Below are 21,985 nucleotides of genomic sequence, written 5' to 3' on the forward strand. Positions count from 1 at the left end.
GAATTTTGGATTTATTCGTGATTTAATTGCCGCACGAAATGTTAATTAAGGAATTAATTGAAATGCCTAGATTTATGCTTAATAAAATTATGGAAAATTATATTTAAGCTCAAATAATTATTAGAAGTCTAAGTTTTTAATTTGGGAATTTTATGTTAAGGTTTGGTTTAATTCGGGATTAAAACGCATTAATATGTTATAGTTAAAGATTAATTTAAAAGTCATCGATATAGGACAAATAAAAATATGGGAAAATTCTTGTAGGCTTAAATAATTATTTAAGACATGTTAGAATCAATGGAATTAAGAAAATATCAAAAACGTGGAATTTTACGTTTATCGGTGAAACTATAGTTTTTTGGTTTTCATGGGCAAACTGGTTATTTTGTAACCAAGGTGAGATTTTGGTCCTGGCAGCACCCTAAGCACAAATCATGATATTTTTAAATGTTCATGCATCACGTTTACGATTTTTACGCTATTATAATAATTATGGTGCATGCTTGGTTTAAAAGAATTAAGAGAGAAAAAGTGAGAAAGTGAAGAGCACTCCGTCTCCGCCGCGCCGCGTCGTTATTTCGTTTGTTTTTTGTCAAAACAAACCAAGGCATGTTTATTATCTTCTTTCACTCTTCAATCAAGCCATATAGATTTTTTTCAATATCGCAAGTACATGATTTTAATGCAAGAAGATCGAAATTGTTCATATTTAATGATATTGGTTAATTATATTACGTGCAAAAATATTCAAATTTTGAGATTTATGCGATATTGCTTGTGGTCACTTTACTATCATGATTAAATCCGGTCGCCAGTTACCGGTCCAATCGTCAGTTACCGGTTATGAGAACATTACTAAGTCCTGTCGCCAGTTACAGGCCCGGTCGCCAGTTACCGGTCAGTTCAGTTGTTTCACCCAGTACTGTGGCAGTGGTGTGATCAGACGTACATTACTAAGTCCTGTCGCCAGTTACAGGCTCGGTCGCCAGTTACCGGTCAGTTCAGTTCAGGGACCACTTGCGTAGACCATAATCTCACCAAGAAAATTATTACAACTTATTTCATTACAGGGCTCCAAGGAGCAAACATTTTCACGATGATATTTTCATTTCAGTTATGCACGTAGTATAATTACTATGGAAATGATATTTTTCGTTATGCCTCATGACATGATCATTTTACTCCCATCACTACAACAAAAATGGCTTTCTGCAGAGCGCATATTGGCTTTCCGCAGCGCGCATTGCACGCTGCAAAGTTGTAAGCGGTTAAAAGTTCAAGATTATCCGCGGCGTGCATTGCACGCTGTTAATACTACTATCAACGGCGTGCTTATGTACGCTGTTAATACAACTTTCCACAGCGTGCATGTGTACGCCGTTAAAAGTCATAAAAAAAAATATTAGCGACGGTTTTATGCAAAACCGTCGCCTATCAACGACGGTTCAAAATTGAAATTCTGTCGCTAATATAGCGACGGTCTTTAATTAGAGTGACGGTTTAAACGTTTGCGACGGTTGTAAAAGCCGTCGCTAAATTTTGTTTAAATATAAAAAAAAATTAAATTTTATAATTTAATAAATTTTAATAAAAAATACAATTAAAAAATTAACCAAAAATTGAAACAAAACAAGTATTTAAATCGAAACTAAAATCATGTTAGTAGAGAAAAATTTTAAGTGTTGTTCAATGGTGTGGAGGACTGTGGAACGGAGATAGGATTTAAATAGATAATTTGCGCTTCGTTGCGACGGTTTGTTATTAAACCGTCGCCGATGTATATCTTTTAGCGACGGTATTTGTTAACCGTCGCCGATGTCCATCGGCGACGGTTTTAGATAGACCGTCGCTAAATGTTTATGCCATTCGAATTTACATCGGCGACGGTTTTAGATAAACCGTCGCTAAATGTGGCCTGAAATCGAAATTCCAGCTCATTTTCCGCAGCGTGCTAATAATATGCATGCCGTGAATAATACTATTAACGGCGTGCGATTAATGTACGCTGTTAATGTCTGAAAACGATTTTTTTTTAAAAAAAAGATTTATTTTTAGCAGCACGCATAAACTTGCACGTCGTTAATAATACTAATAACGGCGTGCGTTTATTGTGCGCTGTTGTTTATATAATTTATTAACAGCGGACAAAAATGCATGCTGCAAATATTACTATCCGCAGCGTGCGTTTAATGCACGCTGTCCATAGTAATATCCGCAGCGTGCTTTTAATGCACGCTGTTAATAGTATCAAGTTACTATCTGCAGCGTGCTTTATATGTACGTCGTCGATAGTACTATCCGCAGCGTGCTTTTAATGCACGCCGTTAATAGTATCAAGTGCAACACTATTAACGGCGCACAGGTGGGTGCACGCCGTGAAAAATAGTATTCGCAGCGTGCTTTTAATGTACGCTGTTGATGACGTGCTGCGGAAAGTCGTTTTTCTTGTAGTGCATGCAAATTTTATTTTATTATTTACTCGTTATTTATGATATATGCATGCTGAGTCTTTAGGCTCACTAGACTTGATTGTTGTAGGTACTGATGAGGTCGGGGCGAGGGCGGGGACCAGTGAGCTAGCTTGGGTCGGCAGTAGTGGAACCCGAGGACCTCATTTTAGCATTTATTATTTTTAATTCAAACCATGTTTTTATTTTGTTGAATTATTTTTAAGTCATTATTTTGCAAACATTAGATTTCTTCCGCTGCTATTTTGAATATCAAACATTTTTATCAGTTTAACTTATGATTGAGACATTTTAATTATTAAAAAAAAGAAAATTTTTTATTTTTCGCAAATTTTCAATCACAAATTTTCGGGCCTTTACACAGGATAGTAAAGTGACCCCAAGGAATATCGCATAAATCTCAAAATGAATATTTTGCACGTGGTATAATTAAATAACATCATTAAATATGAACAATTTTGATCTTCTTGTATTAAAATCATGTACTTGCGATATTTAAAAATACCTATATGACTTGATTGAAGAGTGAAAGAAGATATAAACATGCCTTGGTTTGTTTTGACAGAAAACAAACGAAATAACGACGCGGCGCGGCGGAGACGTAGTGCTCTTCACTTTCTCGCTTAATTCCTTTAAATTAAGCATGCACCATAATTATTATAATAGCGTAAAAATCGTAAACGTGATGCATGAACATTAAAAAATATAATGATTTGTGCTCAGGGCACTGCTAGGACTAAAATCTCACCCCGGGTGCAAAATGACCATTTTGCCCCTGGAAGCCCAAAAATTATCGTTTCAATCTTGGACCTCTAAAATTGACCCGAAGCTTACCAAACTCATTAAAATATCCCAAAACATAATTAAAAATATTCCTAGATGTAATTCGAGCCAAAAACCAAAATTAATCGATCCGTTTTAAAACTTGGATCAAGTCCCAATTTTAATCCAAAACGGCTTGAAATTTAACCGAAAAATTCTCAACTTTTTATCCATTCTTAAAAACACTTACAAGATCCTAAATTGAAATTTCCAACCCAAAACTCACGGCTAAAAAAAATAAGAACAAGAACAAATCTCTCGGCCCATTCTTGTTATGCCACCTCATGCACTAACCTCCCAAAAACTCATCTCCTTTCGGTCCACTATCAACCCACCACCTATCCAACCTTTAAAAACTCTTACTTAGAACCTAATGACCCTTCTAAACTATGCCTAACTCAAACAAAAAGCCGCTGAACGAGATACAAGCAGGGATTGCTCGCTCCCCTCACAACTTCGCTCGATCGAGCCAAGCCTCCAAGGACCGAGCTTCTCCCTCGATCAAGCACCTATGGCTCACTCCTAACATCATCCAGATCTTACCAGTACTGAGACATGGCTGGGTTCGAGCCCATGCACAACCGAAACCACCCTACATCGATCGAACCCACTATCACCCTCACCACTCGCACATACTCCGAACAGCCCTCAAGAATTCACACCTGGCCCTATCAAGCTTCGTCTCCAAATGCTAATCCCCACCCCTCTCGACATCCACAGATTCTTAAGACTCCAAGCAGCAGCCCCCTTTCACGCAAAATTTCAGAAACCGTGAGCACTAACAAGAATGCAAGGAAATTGTATGTGACTCTAAAACCCTTCATGTACAATGGTAGATCGAACATTTGAATGTAATAACACCTTCATCAGTAGTATTAGCCTAGAATCTTTGAACCGAATATTTATCTTACGGCACCAAACTTACGTAACTTATTATTTACAAGTGCATCCCGGATGTGAAATTGTCGTAAATCTTAAACTTCGAATAACGTTAATCCATAAGAGCTCAATTATACAACATCGACCTATTACCTTAATAATAACACTTCTAGTATCAATTACCTGCTCAAACTATTATCTTCCCATTTACAATATAGTTGAGGCCTAGAACTCTGGACTTCCTTATTGGAACAAGTGTCGCATTCTTATGTGTCCTTAATGCTTACTTAATTATAGCATATAAACTTAATAAGTTAGCCCATGGTAGCATTAGACTAACTTTACTAAATCAGTTTCACTTATAACCCATAGAATTCTAGAATCCTCATATCAAGCTTTTAGATTTCTTACTTGATAAGAAAAAAATCTTCATATTCATCAATTGATAACTTATATTGATCACAACTAATTCTCTTTTGTTTTTATTTCACCCAAAATATCCGTATGAGCAAATATCCCATAAATTTGAAATTAAAATTTACCTAATCCAAATAGCTTTGAATAAATTAATTCCAATACACATATCTGTTTAGTTCCAAGTTTGTTAATGACTTCCAAAATTTCTCAAGTTAAGGTGTCTACCTCACCTCTTACGTGCGTCAACCAATTAAACTAACCATAATCGTACCCCAACTTTCTTAAAATTTTAAATTCTCACAATGTATAATCTTAACTGTTAAGATCATGACTAAAACATGGACACATCAAACTTATGTTCCCAAAAATTTACTAACTCAATGTTGACAATAATGCAAATTTTCAAGTAAGGATTTCTAGGACTTTACAGTTGGTTTAGTACGGTGTGGTTCGGGGACGAACCAAGCGGAAGCTGGTGGGCATGTGAGGCCCGGGGCCGAAGAGGGCGGGGGGTGAACGCCAGTGCCATCAGTTGCGCGGACAATGAGCGGCTCCTGGCAGGCTTCTAGGTGGAGGGAACATGAATGAACCGACCAACACGGGAATGATAGGGATTCCGAGACTGTTCAATGTAATGGACTGCACAGTTGAAGAGGGCTTAAAAAAAAGATTTGATTTGTACTACTCATATCACGAAGGTGCATCTTCTTTTCGGTAGCTGATCACATAAGAACTCCAAAGTTAAGCGTGCTTCACTTAGGGCAATTTTGGGATGGGTGACCTCCTGGGAAGCTTTCCCAGAGTGCGTGTGAGTGAGAACATAAGCACGCTGGAAAGACCCATCTTGACACAGTGAGGACAGTCGTCGAATCTGGGGCGTTACACACTCAACTGCTGCCGGCATAATAAACATGTTTGGATGATGACTGATTGTCAAGAGAATGCAGCATACCATTAAGTCTTTCAATTTTCTGCATCCAAAAAGTTAAATTTCAGAATAAAGAACCTGCATGACAGCTATCTCGAGAATTCGAGACCCAAAAAACCAGAAACTCTAAAATAAAACCTTTTTTTTTCAGTTTGAAGCTTCTGCAAAATATATCCAATGTCTTGGGTCTTCATAAACATCAGCTCTTTGTTAGTGTACTTATTAGCCTGGCTCCTTTACAAAATCCACATTCAACAGCTAATATTCAAATTAAACTCAAATAAATATCCTCAAAAGAGAAGAGATAACCTCATAAAAATAAAATTTTCCAGCTTACTCAGGTTTATGGACTCCGCCAACAGTTTTTGTTTTAATCATCTTGAAGTAAAATTCATATGGGTTCCTCAATGCTACATTTTCCTTAAGTCTCTATTATAAACACGCAGAAGCGACTTACCATAAAATAAGAACTCGCCAAATTTCGTTCATAAAATGCTACCAAAACCAACAAGACGCAGGGTAGTAGAAATTACCAGTAAAGTAAGCTCTTTCTGGTGATAGGCTCGTGCACGAATGACATAATCTTTATGTTTTTCAAGCAGCCCAAATTTCCTTCTCAAATGCCTGGTACACACAACAAATCATCAATTCAGTGAACCGGAAATATACGTCAAAATATTTCAAAACGGGCAATAAAGAAATTAATGGCCCAAAAAATAATCACACTTACGGCTGAGCGCGCTCCTTGTGAGCTTTTCTTGGAATAACATTCCTTAAAGATGATATCTTTATGCTAGCAAAAAAAATTCACAGAACTTAAATCAATTTACGCACTTCAGAAAGGCAAAAACCACTACAGAAAACATAAAGGGCTAACAAAAATCTTGAGTTGAAATAATTTAACCGTGAAACAGCGAAGATTATCGGTACAGAAAAAAAAACAACGGATTTCTTTCGTATTTACACCAAATTCAAAATAATTATTAAGCACAGAAGACTCGCCTGTGGAAAGCGGTGAAGGCTTAGGGTTTAAAGGAGACACCAATGCAAAGAATCTTGATTTGATGAAAAGTATTTTATATTGTGGCAAAAAAAATATTCTAAATTAACTAAAATTCAATCATGCAAATTGGATTTCGGATTGAGTGCAAAAACTTATGTGAGACGATATCACGAATCGTATTTTGTGAGATTGATCTCTTATTTGGATCTTCCAAGAAAAATATTACTTTTATGCTAAGAGTATTATTTTTTATTGTTAATATCGGTAGGGTTGACTCGTCTCACAGATAAAGATTCGTGAGACCGTCTCACAAGAGACCTACTCCTGATTGAGTATACAAATACACAAACAACACACAAAATTATGATATCACAGAAATAAAAAAACAAAATCTTGATATTATATTAAAAAATTTAGAAATAATTTTTATATGATTTTCTTATAATTAACTAGAATAATTGCTTAAATATGATAGTATTTTATTATTTAAAATTTATGAAATTTTTAGAGATGATATCATATTTTAAAAGATTGATTTGGTTTATAAACATAAAGAAATATTTATTAGCATATGATAATTATAGACGAACCACATATTTTATAAAAATAGGCTTTGGCGATATTTTTATTAAACAAAATAAAATATTTTATCATTTGTTTGAGCTGATTTTTGTTACATAAAAATTAGATAATGACATTAAATTTAATTACTTCAGGTCTCTTAATGTTTAATAATACTAATATCCTTTTGCATGCAATTATTTGATTAGAGTTTCATTATTTTTAGATTAAACTATGAAGATTGATATTGAAAATATTAATGATTCTTTTGTTATAGTTTGGAATTATTATTTACATAATGAAAAGGGCAAGGCGACGGTTTTAACGACGGTTTCGCGATCCGTCATGGGGGCTGCGTCACATTCTAGAAGCGACGGTTTTTCAACTCCCGTCGCTTATAGTGACGGTTCTTTGGAAGAAGACCGTCGCTATTTTTGCGATGGTTTTAAGAAACCGTCGTTAATATTAAGCGACGGTTTATACAAAACCGTCGTTAATATTAGCGACGGTTTAAAAAACCCGTCGCTATATTTAGCGACGGTTTCGTAAAATCCGTCGATATTTATCGGCGGTTTTTTAAAAAAACCGCCGTTTAATTAGCGACGGTGTTTATCAATAAAATCCATAAAAAATAACTACTACGCAAAAATTAAAATTATGTATTAAATTTTTTGTAAAAAAAAAATTCTTTAAAACTTGATTTGCGCGAAGATATGCAGTTTCACGTAACGCGGGAAGATCGCACCGACGAGGAAATCTACGAAATAAATAGGAAAAAATGTTAGTACAAAATAAAAAAAATTGAAACTTCGAAAAATTTGATAGAGTTTCGCTACTACCTGAGATAGATGAAAAATCGTTCAAGGTAATGTTCGCGAACCTCAGTATATATAGAATCATAACGACGGTTTTTGCCCAAACGATCGCTATATAGCGACGGGTTTTTCAAAAACCGTCGCTGGTTTGGCATATACCGTCGCCGATCCAGATGGGCGACAGTTTGTTTATAACCGTCGCGGATCTAGATGGGCGACGGTTGATGCATAACCGTCGCTATTATTGCGACGGTTATCTTGAGATGTCGCTATATAGCGACGGTTTTATGAAAACCGTTGCTTATCAAATTAAGCGACGGTTTATTTAAACTGTCGCTCTATAGCGACTGTTTTTATAAAACCCGTCGTCTTTAAAATTAAGCGACGGTTGATTGAAAACGGTCGCTAACATAGCGACGGTAGAATACAATACCGTCGCACATGGGCGACGGTTTGTGGAATTGTCGCAATATTAGCGACGGTTGATATCGCTATTAAAGCGACGGGTGTTAGTAAATTTTTGCTAAATTTAATAGGCGACGATTTTAATAAAATCCGTCGCCATATAGCGACGGTTTAGGAAAAACCGTCGCTATGATAGCAACGGTTTTATTAAAACCGTCGCTACGCCATCCGTTTTTTTGTAGTGAACCGCGCTATGAATGACAGTTGTAAGTTTATCCACTCTCAAATCCAAATCACGTTCTAATAACTTCACTACTCTATTCTTCAATTCTAAAGCCATCAATCTTTGTTCCTGAATTAACAATCAACATCTCATCCAATAATCGGACATCATAAATCTTCAATGGCTTATAAAAAAACATGGTCTGAATCTCTTTCAGCCGATACAAGATCATTTTACACGAACTTAGGAATCTCTTAATTCATGTTTAATAGTAATTCTGGAACTTCCTTATCAAACCCATTAAAGTAAACATTGATCAACATCGAACTCAAGGCAGATTCTTGAGGCAGACCCCCGCCTAAACAAACCCCACCCAATTCAATGTTGACTATCTTACATTCAAACAACCTTTTTATCAAATCTAGAAATGCCTTATCTTCAATTTTCTCACCCAATATCAGAAACAACTTATCAATATGGCCAGAACTAAATAATTCACGATCAAATTTTACAATAAATCACCAACTTGGGTTCACCACCAAATTCTTTAAATACCAAATCGATGTGTGGCGGCCCAAGTTTGCTCGCTTGTCATAGCAAAAGGTAGCAAACCTAAAAACTTATGCATAAACCATAAAACTTGTTTGAACTCTCTCCAAAGTAACTCTTTTATTACACATATATCTAAATAGAACATATTTTTAAATGTTAGTTTTCTAAATATATATATATATATATATATATATATATATATATATATATATATATATATATATATATAACATTCAAAACAACACTCTATTTTCCCACTTTTTTCTATTATATTTTTATGGAAAAGAATTTCGACAATAAAAATATAAGCTATAAACTTTACACACATTATTGTAGTTCTTCGCAGTGAAATTTGATGGATCTGACTGCTCTAATGGCAGAGTATTTTTGGGAACTTAAAAGCATGAAATATCACTATATCGGTAACTATATCTTTTTCATTATTTATAATATTATATTATTATTTTATATAATATAAAAATTTTCAGTCACACCATAAATTCAACATGTGTTTTTCGATTCGATCACCGGTCCGGTTATGAAGGTGATCCGGTTATGAAAACATTGAAGTATACTTTTGTTTCCAACATCAGCCACAGAAAAATTATGTGTCAACGTTTACGGTTGTTCCGATTAAAAAATCACGTAGTTTCCACACAGTTACGAAAATTGAGCTTCCCAGATGACTAAAGGATATTGTTGTACGTCCCCTCCTTAGGTTCTCATTCAAGAAATCTTCGTTAAATAAGTATTCTATTCAACGTTTCCTTTCCTGTCGCTATTTATACACGGGTCTTGAAGTGGGACTAACCATTTCATCTTCACACAGTTTGAGTTTCTTACCCCTTTTCTGCACCAATGATGCATTAAAATGATTATCCTACAGCGAAACAAGGAAAAAATGAAGCGTATAACGTACTCTCTGAAATATTGATACCTGTAACTCTTTCTGCATAGACATATCCGTGTATATTTTCTCTAGATCTTTTAACCGTTTTTTTCTAGCCTCTAGCTCTCGATATGAAGAATCTGTCTTCCTGCATGTTGACCGTGTTTCTATACACGATTAAACTAAACTCCTCAACCACAAATTCTAGTCTAACTTCCTCGATGTAGAAGAGAAACAAAAGTAATATGAAGGCCTAAAGCCAAGGAGAGACTGAAAAGAAATTTGGAAACCAACCAAAGCAAAACTCATCAAAAGGAAAAGGATTTGTGCACGGCGGACAGATAACCAACCATTTGATTCGATAAAGTTATGTTCTACAAGAAACAAAAAAGTCATTTGGAATAAAAATAAATACCCAAAATCAAAGTAGAAAGATACATCATAGAAAAAGGATTTATTTTAGGAAAATGCAGCAACGATTGCCAACAAGCAAGACCCTTTAGGGAATATGATAGATAGTAGTTCATGATACAAGAAACGTCAGTTGGGTTTAAATGCTCTAGCACTTGTGCATCAATTCGATTTCTTGAACCAAAGTTCGTCAAGTGGCAAGGATAAATGATGGAGAAAAGTATCATCCCTTAATTCCCATAAAATTTATACAAAGATACAGCACTCAAAATGACGGGATAGTATTGATCTCTAGGAAGAAATAGAAGCCCATAAGAAAGTCCAGACAAGACAAAAAGGACACACGGCCATAAATATTTATCATGCACGCATAAATGGAATTATAATTAACTCACATAGCATGCGATTGATATTCCCAATTGGTATATATTTGTGACCAACAAATCCAAAAAGGTTTTTGAAGAGAAAACTTGAACAATAGCATGGAATACTAAAGAAGTAGAAATTGAAAACTAAATTCAATAAGAAAAATAAGATATTATGACAAGGCGCCAAATATCACCATGTTCCATCAACAAGTGTGGTATTGATAACTTAAAGGGGGTAAAGTATGGGTGGTGAAGAGACAAATGAAAGAGCTGTGAGGACAGGCAGACTAAAGCAAATTATTTCTGATTGTCAAGGAAAATTTGTAGTCCACTTCGTTTTTTCAATACAGCTTATGGATTGACGGTAATGATATCATTCGGTACTCGGTATGGATCTTAATTGTCGGGAGGCAAGTAGAAACATGTTATCAACCTGGCAATCCAATTTCGTAGGAGGCAATTGACTAAAAAAAAATAGCTTTCAGTACCTCAAAATAACTTTAGGCAAGTCTTTAAAAGCTGATGGGTTCACTTGTTCTGAAACTTTTTTGCGTACTTCTCTTGCCTCCTCCCTAGAAAGAGAATCAACAGCCAGCCAACATACTTCATGAAAAACAAAAACTTCTACTGAGCTCAAAATGCTATACTACTGAGCAATATTTGCCCTGCACCATTTTATGCATTAATACTTTGTGTGACCAGTACATTACCACCAAATCACTGTCTTGGATGAAAAAAAAATCTATCATTTGCAGACACACAAGTGTAAACATTGAATTCAAATGATTCAAACAGAAGTTCCAGAGAAGACAGTCTCATTGCCCCTTGGTGTAACGTCCCGAAAACCGAAAAATGCAAATTATTAAATTTATCAATAATTAATTAATTTAATTATTAAAGCAGGATGCAAATTATTAATATTATTAAATTTATTTGGTATTTTATTAAATTCTTTTAAAGCATAAAATGCATTTTTATTTCATTAATTTGTGTTTAAATATTTTTATGCATTTTATACATAATTCATGCATGATAAGATTTAATTCAAGAAATTCATGCATTAGGATTTCTAGATGCATTTCACGTTCGAACGAGGATCAGAGACAGGAGAATTTTCAGGAAAAACTATTTTATTTCACGATTTATTTTTGTAAATTAATTTAAAGCATTTTTAAGTGTATTGTTCGAAAATGGGAAATGTTGGGTATTTTTACCCGCAGGATTTTAATTTTTAACGGTACGCAAATTTTATCGAATCGGGAGACTTTTTAATTGTTCGGCTAATATTTTCAAAATCATTTCAACACGACATATTTTTCGAGATTGTATTTGGATTTAATGGGCCAACTTTTAAGCTCGTTGGGCTTAAAACTGTAACGATCATGGTCCATTAGGCTGAACCAACAAAGGCCTCGGCTCATACCCACGCACCACTATTGGTCATGGGTCGTTAGGATGGTCCAGCATGGGCCTCGGCCCATGCCCATGCACCGCCGCTCATAGAATATCCCACTCCTGGAAAGTGGTTTCTTTCGCCTTCCCCAACACTCGAACCTAGGACCTACAGGCTTAAGTACCTAGATTCCTAAGTGTTGGTACCAATTGTAACGATCATGGGCCATTAGGCTGAACCAACAAAGGCCTCGGCCCATACCCACGCACCACTATTGGTCATGGGTCGTTAGGATGGTCCAGCATGGGCCTCGGCCCATGCCCATGCACCGCCACTCATAGAATATCCCACTCCTGGAAAGTGGTTTCTTTCGCCTTCCCCAACACTTGAACCTAGGACCTCCAGGCTTAAGTACCTAGATTCTTAAGTGTTGGTACCAGTTAAGTACCTAGATTCTTATACCTGGAGGTCCTGGGTTCAAGTGTTGGGGGAGGCGAAAGAAACCACTTTCCAAGAGTTGGATATTCTATGAGTGGCGGTGCATGGGCATGGGCCGAGGCCCATGCTGGACCATACTAACGACCCATGACCAGTAGTGGTGCGTGGGTATGAGCCGAGGCCTTTGTTGGTTCAGCCTAATGGCCCATGATCGTTACAAAAACTCTTTTAAGCTTTTAATTAAACAATTTAGGGCCCATTAGCCATTTGATTACTATTTAATTAACACTAAACCATTCTTTAACCTAAACCTAACCCTACCTATCCCCCACCAGCCGACACCCACTTGTTCATCATTATTCTCCATCGGTTTCACCATTTTCTGCTGAAGGTTCCATCGGCCAAGATCATTTCTTGAAGAAAAAAATATCTCTGGCAATCGTTCTTCGATCCCCTCGCGTCTATAACATCAAGGCACGCATTTGTACCATTTTCTTTATGCATCATACACGATATATACATGTTGTTATGTGAGTATTTGTTTTGTGAAACGCTCGATCCAAGTATGTGCATGGTTGGTTTTAGTTTTTGCATGTATCTTTGCATTCCATGCTTTGAAACTCACGTTTTTCTGAATTCGGTGCAAAGGGCTGCGATCCTTGTGTGTTTAAGAGTTTTTGGTGTGTCGAGATGTTTGGCTTGGGGTTTATTTGAGTGGTTGAACGCTGCTAAGGAGTGGTCGAGTAGAGGGATTTCTGGGAGGGAGGCTCGGTTAGTTCATATATGGAGGTAGATGTGGAGTCGATGGCTTGAAGACCGATCCGAGGTCTGAACCAGGTTAGATGGGATCTGAACCGTGGCTGTGTAAAGGTTTGAAGGCTGCTGGTACACCCTGGTATGGTTCAATCACGGGAAGGAGCATGAACCGTGGGTGGCTCATTTTAGTATGGGGCGATCATGAGTGAAAGGGTTGGTGCATGGGGGTGTTTGCGTGGGTTGTTTGCATCCAGGAGAGAGCTTAGATTAGTCGAGAGGTGGTTGGTTGAGGGCTGGTTCGGTGGAGGAGGGTTGGCATGAATTTGGAAAGGTGAGCAAAGGGTAGACGTGGCTTGTGGAGAGAGATTAGTGTCAAATGATGTGCTGGAGTTTCAGCCGTGGGTTTATGAGGATGATGTGATAATTTTAGGATCTTTTTAAAGTTTGTAAGGTGGGTTCAAAAGTTGGAAAAGATTTAGTTACGTTTCGAGTCGATTCGGATTAAAACCTGGACCCCGGTCCAAGTTTAAAAAAAAACGAATCGATTAAGTTATAGTATGGGCTTGAGTTTACGTATAAGAACACTTTTAAAAATATTTTGGGACATTTTAAGGAGTTTGGAACGATTCGGGTCAATTGTAGAAGTCTAGGGGTGAAACGCTAATTTTCGGGTTTTCAGGGGCAAAATAGTCATTTTGCAACCGAGGTGAGATTTTTGGTCCTAACAGCGTCCTGAGCACAAATCATGATATTTTAAATGTTCATGCATCACTTTTACGATTTTTACGCTATTATAATAATTATGGTGCAAGCTTGGTTTAAAGGAATTAAGAGAGAAAAAGTGAGAAGGTGAAGAGCACTCTGTCTCCGCCGTGCCGTGTCGTTTTTTCTTTTGTTTTCTGTCAAAACAAACCAAGGCATGTTTATATCTTCTTTCACTCTTCAATTAAGCCATATAGGTATTTTTAAATATCGCAAGTACATGATTTTAATGCAAGAAGATCGAAATTGTTCATATTTAATGATGTTATTTAATTATATCACGAGCAAAATATTCAGTTTGAGATTTATGCGATATTTCTTGTGGACACTTTACTATCCTGGGATTATTATTTCATCTGGTCGCTAGTTACCGGTTAGTTCAGTTCTTGGTCGTCAGTTACCGGTTAGTTTCACTCGGTCACCAGTTACCGGTCAGTTTCCCCGGTCGTCAGTTATCGGCCCGGTCGCCAGTTACCGTTCAGTTCGGTTCAGGGACCACTTGCGTAGACCATAATCTCACCAAGAAAACTATTACAAGTTATTTCATTGCAGAGCTCCAAGGAGCAAACATTTTTACCATGATATTTTCAGTTCAATTATGCACGTACTATAATTACTATTGAAATGATATTTTACGTTACACCTCATTACAGGATATTTTCACTTGCATGCGACTTTATTATTTATTTACTTGTTATTTACGATATATGAATGCTGAGTCTTTAGACTCACTAGACTTGATTGTTGTAGGTACTGATGAGGTCGGGGCCGAGGGCGGGGACCAGTGAGCTAGCTTGGGTCGGCAGTAGTGGAACCCGAGGACCTCATTTTTAGCATTTATTATTTTCCGAACTCAGTTTGTATCTGTTGATGAATTATTTAAAATTGATACTTTGCAAACATTAATTTCTTCCGCTGCCATTTTGAACATTAACCTTTATTTATCGGTCTATTTTATGAATGAGGCAATTTAATTATTTAAAAAAGAAAATTCTAAATTTTCCGCAAATTTTCAAGCACGAATTTCGGGCCTTTACAGTTGGTATCAGAACCTATGTTCTTGTAAAGGGTTGTACTACTACTGACCACGAGAAGCACATGAAGTCACGTCTTCGGTCTGTAAGTTTTACATTTACGCCTTTTTTTAAAGCATGAAATATTTTATCAGCATGTTTTCATGAAATATTTTATGTTCAGATTTTAATTATTCAGTATTTATTTAAATTTAAAAAAATAATGTAATTATGCATGTTGGTTACGTTTGTAATTGGAAATTTCTAAGAATCCAAATATTGGGCTTTAGGAGAAGTTGAAATTGATTTGACTATATTAATTTTTGGTCAACAGTACCGATGTCCTCCTTATGGGTCATAAGTTAATCTTGAAAATTATGAATGCCTTTGGGACTTGGAGAATTTCTAAGAAATTATTGATGGTTCTTGGTTGCTAGTCGAGTGAATTTTTGAGGATTTCATATAAGCAATAGCGATTCGAAGACTACGACAATCGTTAAGATTATAAATGTAAAATTTGAGAATTTTAAGTATCTATAAAAATGTAAGATTAATTATGAGAATTTATTTAGGATGCATGCTCTATCTAGTTGGATTTAAGGATTGAATTGTATGAATTAATAATTTTAAGGACCGGATTGTGATAACTAATAATTTGAGGACCTAAGTACAAAAAAAAAAATTCTAAGGGACTATTTTCAAATTAACCAAATTTTGGGATTTAATTTTTGAGTTTGAAAATTTAAAAGTTTAATGAGGGAAATATGGAAAATTTTATGGGGACAATAATGCAAATTTCGAAGAATTGTAGGGCCAAAATGTAAATTTGGAGAACTGTAAGGGCCAGATTGCAATTTTCAAAATTTTTAAGGAGTAAATGCGAACTTTTGAGGAACACTTGGGATTTTAAGAAATGTAAGATGTGTTATGAGAATTAATTTTGGGTTTAATAAACTTAAGGCTATTGAACCTTATAATACGGAAAATCTATAAAATGAAATTGGGAATACTGAGGACTCACGGGTAATTGTGGAATTTCGAGATTTAGGGAAAAATTGGATCATGTTCGAGGAAAGTAAGAATTAATTTTACAATTTTAAGAAATTTGAGAACTTATTTAGTAGTAAGTGGGAATTGAACGGTTTAAAGGATATGACTTTTCGGTTATTTAGTCTTGAAGGAAATATAGAATATTTAGATATTTGGGTTATAATGTTCTAATGAATGGTAACCAAGGACATTGTAGGATGAATCAATCTTAGGCGTGAAAATTTAATCGTTAGAGAAATAATGTTGTGACGAATTAAGAATTTAAAGTGACGACAATTTAAGGTAAAGTGATCAGTTAGTTAAGTTATAAGAGTAGATATTGAGTTAACAAAATTTTGAGAAATTAAGTTCGACGTATCATAAGTTTTAATCGTGATCTTAAGAGTTAAAATTATATCTTTGTTGGGGTTAAATCTTTCTAGAAAGTCGTGTATGATGGATAGGTAGGTTACTTGATAGACGCATATAAGAATTGAGGTAGACACCTTACCTTGAGGAATTTTTGTATGTCATTAAGAAATTTGGGAATAAGGGATTATGTGTGTTGGAATTAGGTTATCTTAGACTACTTGGATTGTGTAAGTTTGAATTTCAAATTTATGGGATATTTTTTTCATACGGAAATTTTGGGTGAATTAAAAACAAAAGGAAATTAGTTGTGTTCAACATAAGTTATCAATGAATGAATGTTAAGATTTTTATCGAGTAAGAAATCTAAAAGCTTGTTATGGGGATTCTAGAACTCTATGGGTTATAAGTGAAGTTGATTTATTAAAGTTAGTCTAATGCTACCATGAGATAACTTATTAAGTTTTATACGCTAATATTTAATTAAGCAATGATGATACTTAAGAATGCGACATTTGTTCAATGAGGAAAATCCCGAGTCTTAGGCCTCGACTATATTGTAACTGGAAAGAGAATAGTTAAAAATGTATTTGATACTAGAAGGGTTTTATTATTAAGGTAGAAGATCGAGATTGTATATTTTGGGTTTTATGGATTATCACTACTCGAATTTAAGATTTGCAATAATTTAATATTTGGGGTGTACTTGTAAATAATTAAGTTATGTAAGTTTGGTGCCGTAAGATAAATATTCGATTCAAGTATCTTAGGCTAATTTTGTTATGGGGTTGAGATAAATTTTAAATTTTAAGTGTATCACCGAGGATAGAAGTCGGTCAGTAAATTTTGAGGCTAAGGTTTCCTAAGTTGAACTGTCTAAATACCAGTGTAATAGGACGCTGGACATTATGGGTGTTGTATAAGAAAAGTAAAGTGCGATAAGTTGGGATATACATTTCTAGTATGAAAATTGCGAGAAAGTCAGAAATTCGAGGACATAGTAGAATAAAACTAAGTCACCATAAGTTGTTTAAAGTTGCAATTCGCAATCAAGGATTCAGTAGGCAATATAATTAGGATTGAGGAGACATAAGGACGGTTTAACATTTATTTTATCAGAGTAGTGCAACGGAAGCATGGATTATTGGGATACTAGAATTAAGAATCTAAACTTTTTGATTATAAAGTATAAGCGAATTTCGGGAACGAAATTCAATTTAAGGGGGGAAAATTGTAACGTCCCGAAAACCGAAAAGTCCACGTGAACCACATGATGCAAATTATTAAATTTATTTGGTATTTTATTAAATTCTTTTAAAACATAAAATGCATGTTTATTTCAACAATTTGTGTTTAATTATTTTTATGCATTTTACACATAATTCATGTATGATAAGATTTAATTCATGAAATTAATGCATTAGGATTTCTAGATGCATTTCACCTTCGAACGAGGATCGGAGACCGGATAATTTTCAGGAAAAACTATTTTATTTCACGATTTATTTTTGTAAATTAATTTAAAGCATTTTTAAGTGTATTTTTTGAAAATGGGAAATTTTGGGTATTTTTACCCTCAGTATTTTAATTTTTAACGATACGCAAATTTTATCGAATCCGGAGACTTTTTAATGGTTCGGCTAATATTTTCAAAATCATTTCAACACGAAATATTTTTCGAGATTGTATTTGGATTTAATGGGCCAAATTTTAAGCTCGTTGGGCTTTAAACTCTTTTAAGCTTTTAATTAAACAATTTAGGGCCCATTAGTCATTTGATTACTATTTAATTAACACTAAACCATTCTTTAACCTAAACCTAACCCTACCTTTCCCCCCACCAGCCGACACCCACTTGTTCATCATTATTCTTCATCGGTTTCACCATTTTCTGCTGAAGGTTCCATCGGCCAAGATCATTTCTTGAAGAAAAAAATATCTCCGGCAATCGTTCTTCGATTCCCTCGCGTCTATAACATCAAGGCACGCATTTGTACCATTTTCTTTATGCATCATACACGATATATACATGCTGTTATGTGAGTATTTTTTTTGTGAAACTCTCGATCCAAGTATGTGCATGGTTGGTTTTGGTTTTTTCATGTATCTTTGCATTCCATGCTTTGAAACTCAGGTTTTTCTGAATTCGGTGCAAAGGGCTGCGATCCTTGTGTGGTTAAGAGTTTCTGGTGTGTCGAGATGTTTGGCTTGGGGTTTAGTTGAGTGGTGGAACGCTGCTAAGGAGTGGTCGAGTAGAGGGATTTCTGGGAGGGAGGCTCGGTTAGTGCATATATGGAGGTAGGGGTGGAGTCGATGGCTTGAAGATCGATCCGAGGTCTGAACAAGTTTACATGGGGTCTGAACCGTGGCTGTGGAAAGGTCTGAAGGCTGCTGGTACACCCTGGTATGGTTCAATCACGGGAAGAAGCATGAACCGTGGGTGGCTCATTTTAGTGTGGGGCGATCATGAGTGAAAGGGTTGGTGCATGGGTTGTTTGCCTCCAGGAGAGAGCTTAGATTAGTCGAGAGGTGATTGGTTGAGGGCTGGTTTGGTGGAGGAGGGTTGGCATGAATTTGGAGAGGTGAGCAAAGGGTAGACGTGGCTTGTGGAGAGAGATTAATGTCAAATGATGTGCTGGAGTTCCAGCCGTAGGTTTATGAGGATGAGGTGATAAATTTAGGATCTTTTTAAAGTTTGTAAGGTGAGTTCAAAAGTTGGAAAAGATTATTTGCGTTTCGAGTCGATTCGGATTAAAACCTGGACCCCGGTCCAAGTTTAAAAAAAAAGAATCGATTAAGTCATAGTATGGGCGCGAGATTACGTATAAGAACACTTTTAAAAAAAATTTGGGACATTTTAAGGACTTTGGTAAGATTCGGATCAATTGTAGAAGTCTAAGGGTGAAACGCTGATTTTCGGGTTTCCAGGGGAAAAATAGTCATTTTGCAACCGGGGTGAGATTTTTGGTCCTGGCAGCGTCCTGAGCACAAATCATGATATTTTAAATGTTCATGTATCATGTTTACGATTTTTACACTATTATAATAATTATGGTGCATGCTTGGTTTAAAGGAATTAAGAGAGAAAAAGTGAGAAAGTGAAGAGCACTCCGTCTCCGTCGTGCCGTGTCGTTATTTCGTTTGTTTTCTGTCAAAACAAACCAAGGCATGTTTATATCTTCTTTCACTCTTCAATCATGCCATATAGGTATTTTTAAATATCGCAAGTACATGATTTTAATGCAAGAAGATCGAAATTGTTCATATTTAATGATGTTATTTAATTATATCACGAGCAAAATATTCATTTTGAGATTTATGCAATATTGCTTGTGGTAACTTTACTATCCTGGGATTATTATTTCATCCGTTCGCCAGTTACCGGTCAGTTCAGTTCTCGATCGTCAGTTACCGGTCCGGTCGTCAGTTACCGGTTAGTTTCACCCGATCGCCAGTTACCGGTCAGTTTCCCCTGGTCGTCAGTTACCGGCCCGATCGCCAGTTATCGGTCAGTTCAGTTCAGAGACCACTTGCGTAGACCATAATATCACTAAGAAAACTATTACAAGTTATTTTATTACAGGGCTCCAAGGAGCAAACATTTTTACCATGATATTTTCAGTTCAGTTATGCACGCACTATAATTACTATTGAAATGATATTTTACGTTACACCTCATTACAGGATATTTTCACTTGCATGCGACTTTATTATTTATTTACTTGTTATTTACGATATATGCATGCTAAGTCTTTAGACTCACTAGACTTGATTGTTGTAGGTACTGATGAGGTCGGGGCCGAGGGCGGGGACCAGTGAGCTAGCTTGGGTCGGCAGTAGTGGAACCCGAGGACCTCATTTTTAGCATTTATTATTTTTTGAACTCAGTTTGTATCTGTTGATGAATTATTTTAAATTGATACTTTGCTAACATTAATTTCTTCCGCTGCCATTTTGAACATTAACCTTTATTTATCGGTCTATTTTATGAATGAGAAAATTTAATTATTTAAAAAAGAAAATTCTAATTTTTCCGCAGATTTTCAAGCACGAATTTCGGGCCTTTACACTTGGTCATTGAACTTTTGAAATTGGCCTTCGGATAGTTTTATCTTAATTGCCTAGATTACATATTAGACGTTCTTTCTAAAGCATAAGGGAATAAAATGACTTTGAAGAAATAAATTAATTGAGCTATCTAAAGCGACCATATCTAATAATGAGAAAAGAATAAACTTTGGTGGTGACATAACTGTTATAACATGAAATTGACTACTCTAAAAAATGGGTATGAAAACTATAAAGAATCAGTAGAAAAAGGGCTTGATCACTCACCTGTTGTCAGCATAATAAACATGTTTGGATGATGACTGATTGTCAAGAGAATGCAGCATACCATTAAGTCTTTCAATTTTTTGCATCCAAAAAGTTAAATTTCAGAATAAAGAACCTGCATGACAGCTATATCGAGAATCCGAGACCCAAAAAACCAGAAACTCTAAAATAAAACCTTTTTTTCAGTTTGAAGCTTCTGAAAAATATATCCAATGTCTTGGGTCTTCATCAACATCAGCTCTTCGTTAGTGTGCTTATTAGCCTGGCTCCTTTACAAAATCCACATTCAACAGCTAATATTCAAATTACACTTAAATAAATATCCTCAAAAGAGAACAGATAACCTCATAAAAATAAAATTTTCCATCTTACTCAGGTTTATGGACTCCGCCAACAGTTTTTGTTTTAATCATCATGAAGTAAAATTCATCTGGGTTCCTCAATGCTGCTTTTTCCTTAAGTTTCTGTTATAAACACGCAGAAGCGACTTACCATAAAATAAGAACTCGCCAAATTTCGTTCATAAAATTCTACCAGAACCAACAAGACGCAGGGTAGTAGAAATTGCCAGTAAAGTCTGCTCCTTCTGGTGATAGGCTCGTGCACGAATGACATAATCTTTATGTTTTTTGAACAGCCCAAATTTCCTTCTCAAATGCCTGGTACACACAACAAATCATCAATTGAGTGAACCGGAAATATACGTCAAAATATTTCAAAACGAGCAATAATGATATTAATGACCCCAAAAAATAATCACACTTACGGCTGGGCGTGCTCCTTGTGAGCTTTTCTTGGAATAGCATTCCTTAAAGACGACATCTTTATGCTAGCAAAAAAACTTCACAGAACTTTAAAATCAATTTACGCACTTCAGAAAGGCAAAAACCACTACAGAAAACATAAAGGGCTAACAAAAATCTTGAGTTGAAATAATTTAACCGTGAAACAGCGAAGATTATCGGTACAGAAAAAAAACAACGGATTTCTTTCGTATTTACACCAAATTCAAAATAATTATTAAGCACAGAAGACTCGCATGTGGAAAGCGGTGGAGGCTTAGGGTTTAAAGGAGACAACAATGCAGAGAATCTTGATTTGATGAAAAGTATTTTATATTGTGGCAAAAAAAATATTCTAAATTAACTA

At 35.6% G+C, this 21,985-nt stretch overlaps 1 protein-coding gene and 1 long non-coding RNA gene across 2 annotated transcripts in view; one reads left to right on the top strand and one right to left on the bottom strand.

Moving 5' to 3' along the window:
- LOC140803102 (uncharacterized) overlaps positions 1–14,997 on the top strand; it is an 87,026-nt gene extending 72,029 nt beyond the window's left edge. Inside the window, exon 3 of the long non-coding RNA XR_012111766.1 lies at positions 14,841–14,997. This is a non-coding gene — a long non-coding RNA (uncharacterized lncRNA). The remainder of the gene's footprint in view (positions 1–14,840) is intronic.
- On the bottom strand, positions 9,852–21,658 carry LOC140803100 (probable U3 small nucleolar RNA-associated protein 11). Its single transcript, XM_073158802.1, has 8 exons — positions 21,603–21,658; positions 21,405–21,495; positions 21,209–21,300; positions 21,014–21,105; positions 20,837–20,918; positions 11,230–11,313; positions 10,011–10,110; positions 9,852–9,923 (listed from the first exon to the last, which is right to left on the bottom strand). Exons 1-8 carry the CDS (start codon positions 21,656–21,658, stop codon positions 9,852–9,854), a joined length of 669 nt encoding a protein of 222 aa, XP_073014903.1.
- Positions 21,659–21,985: the final 327 nt, after the last annotated feature.

Source organism: Primulina eburnea, chromosome 10, assembly GCF_022965805.1.
Source record: "Primulina eburnea isolate SZY01 chromosome 10, ASM2296580v1, whole genome shotgun sequence".
Lineage (NCBI taxonomy): Eukaryota > Viridiplantae > Streptophyta > Magnoliopsida > Lamiales > Gesneriaceae > Primulina > Primulina eburnea.

Coding starts and splice junctions, on each gene's coding strand:
- LOC140803100 (XM_073158802.1), bottom strand. CDS start 21,658: ATGTCGTCTTTAAGGAATGCTATTCCAAGAAAAGCTCACAAGGAGCAC. Junction 21,106..21,208: donor GGCGGAGTCCATAAACCTGA/GTAAGATGGAAA, acceptor GATTTTGTAAAG/GAGCCAGGCTAATAAGCACA. Junction 10,111..11,229: donor TTGCCTAAAGTTATTTTGAG/GTACTGAAAGCT, acceptor GTCAACATGCAG/GAAGACAGATTCTTCATATC.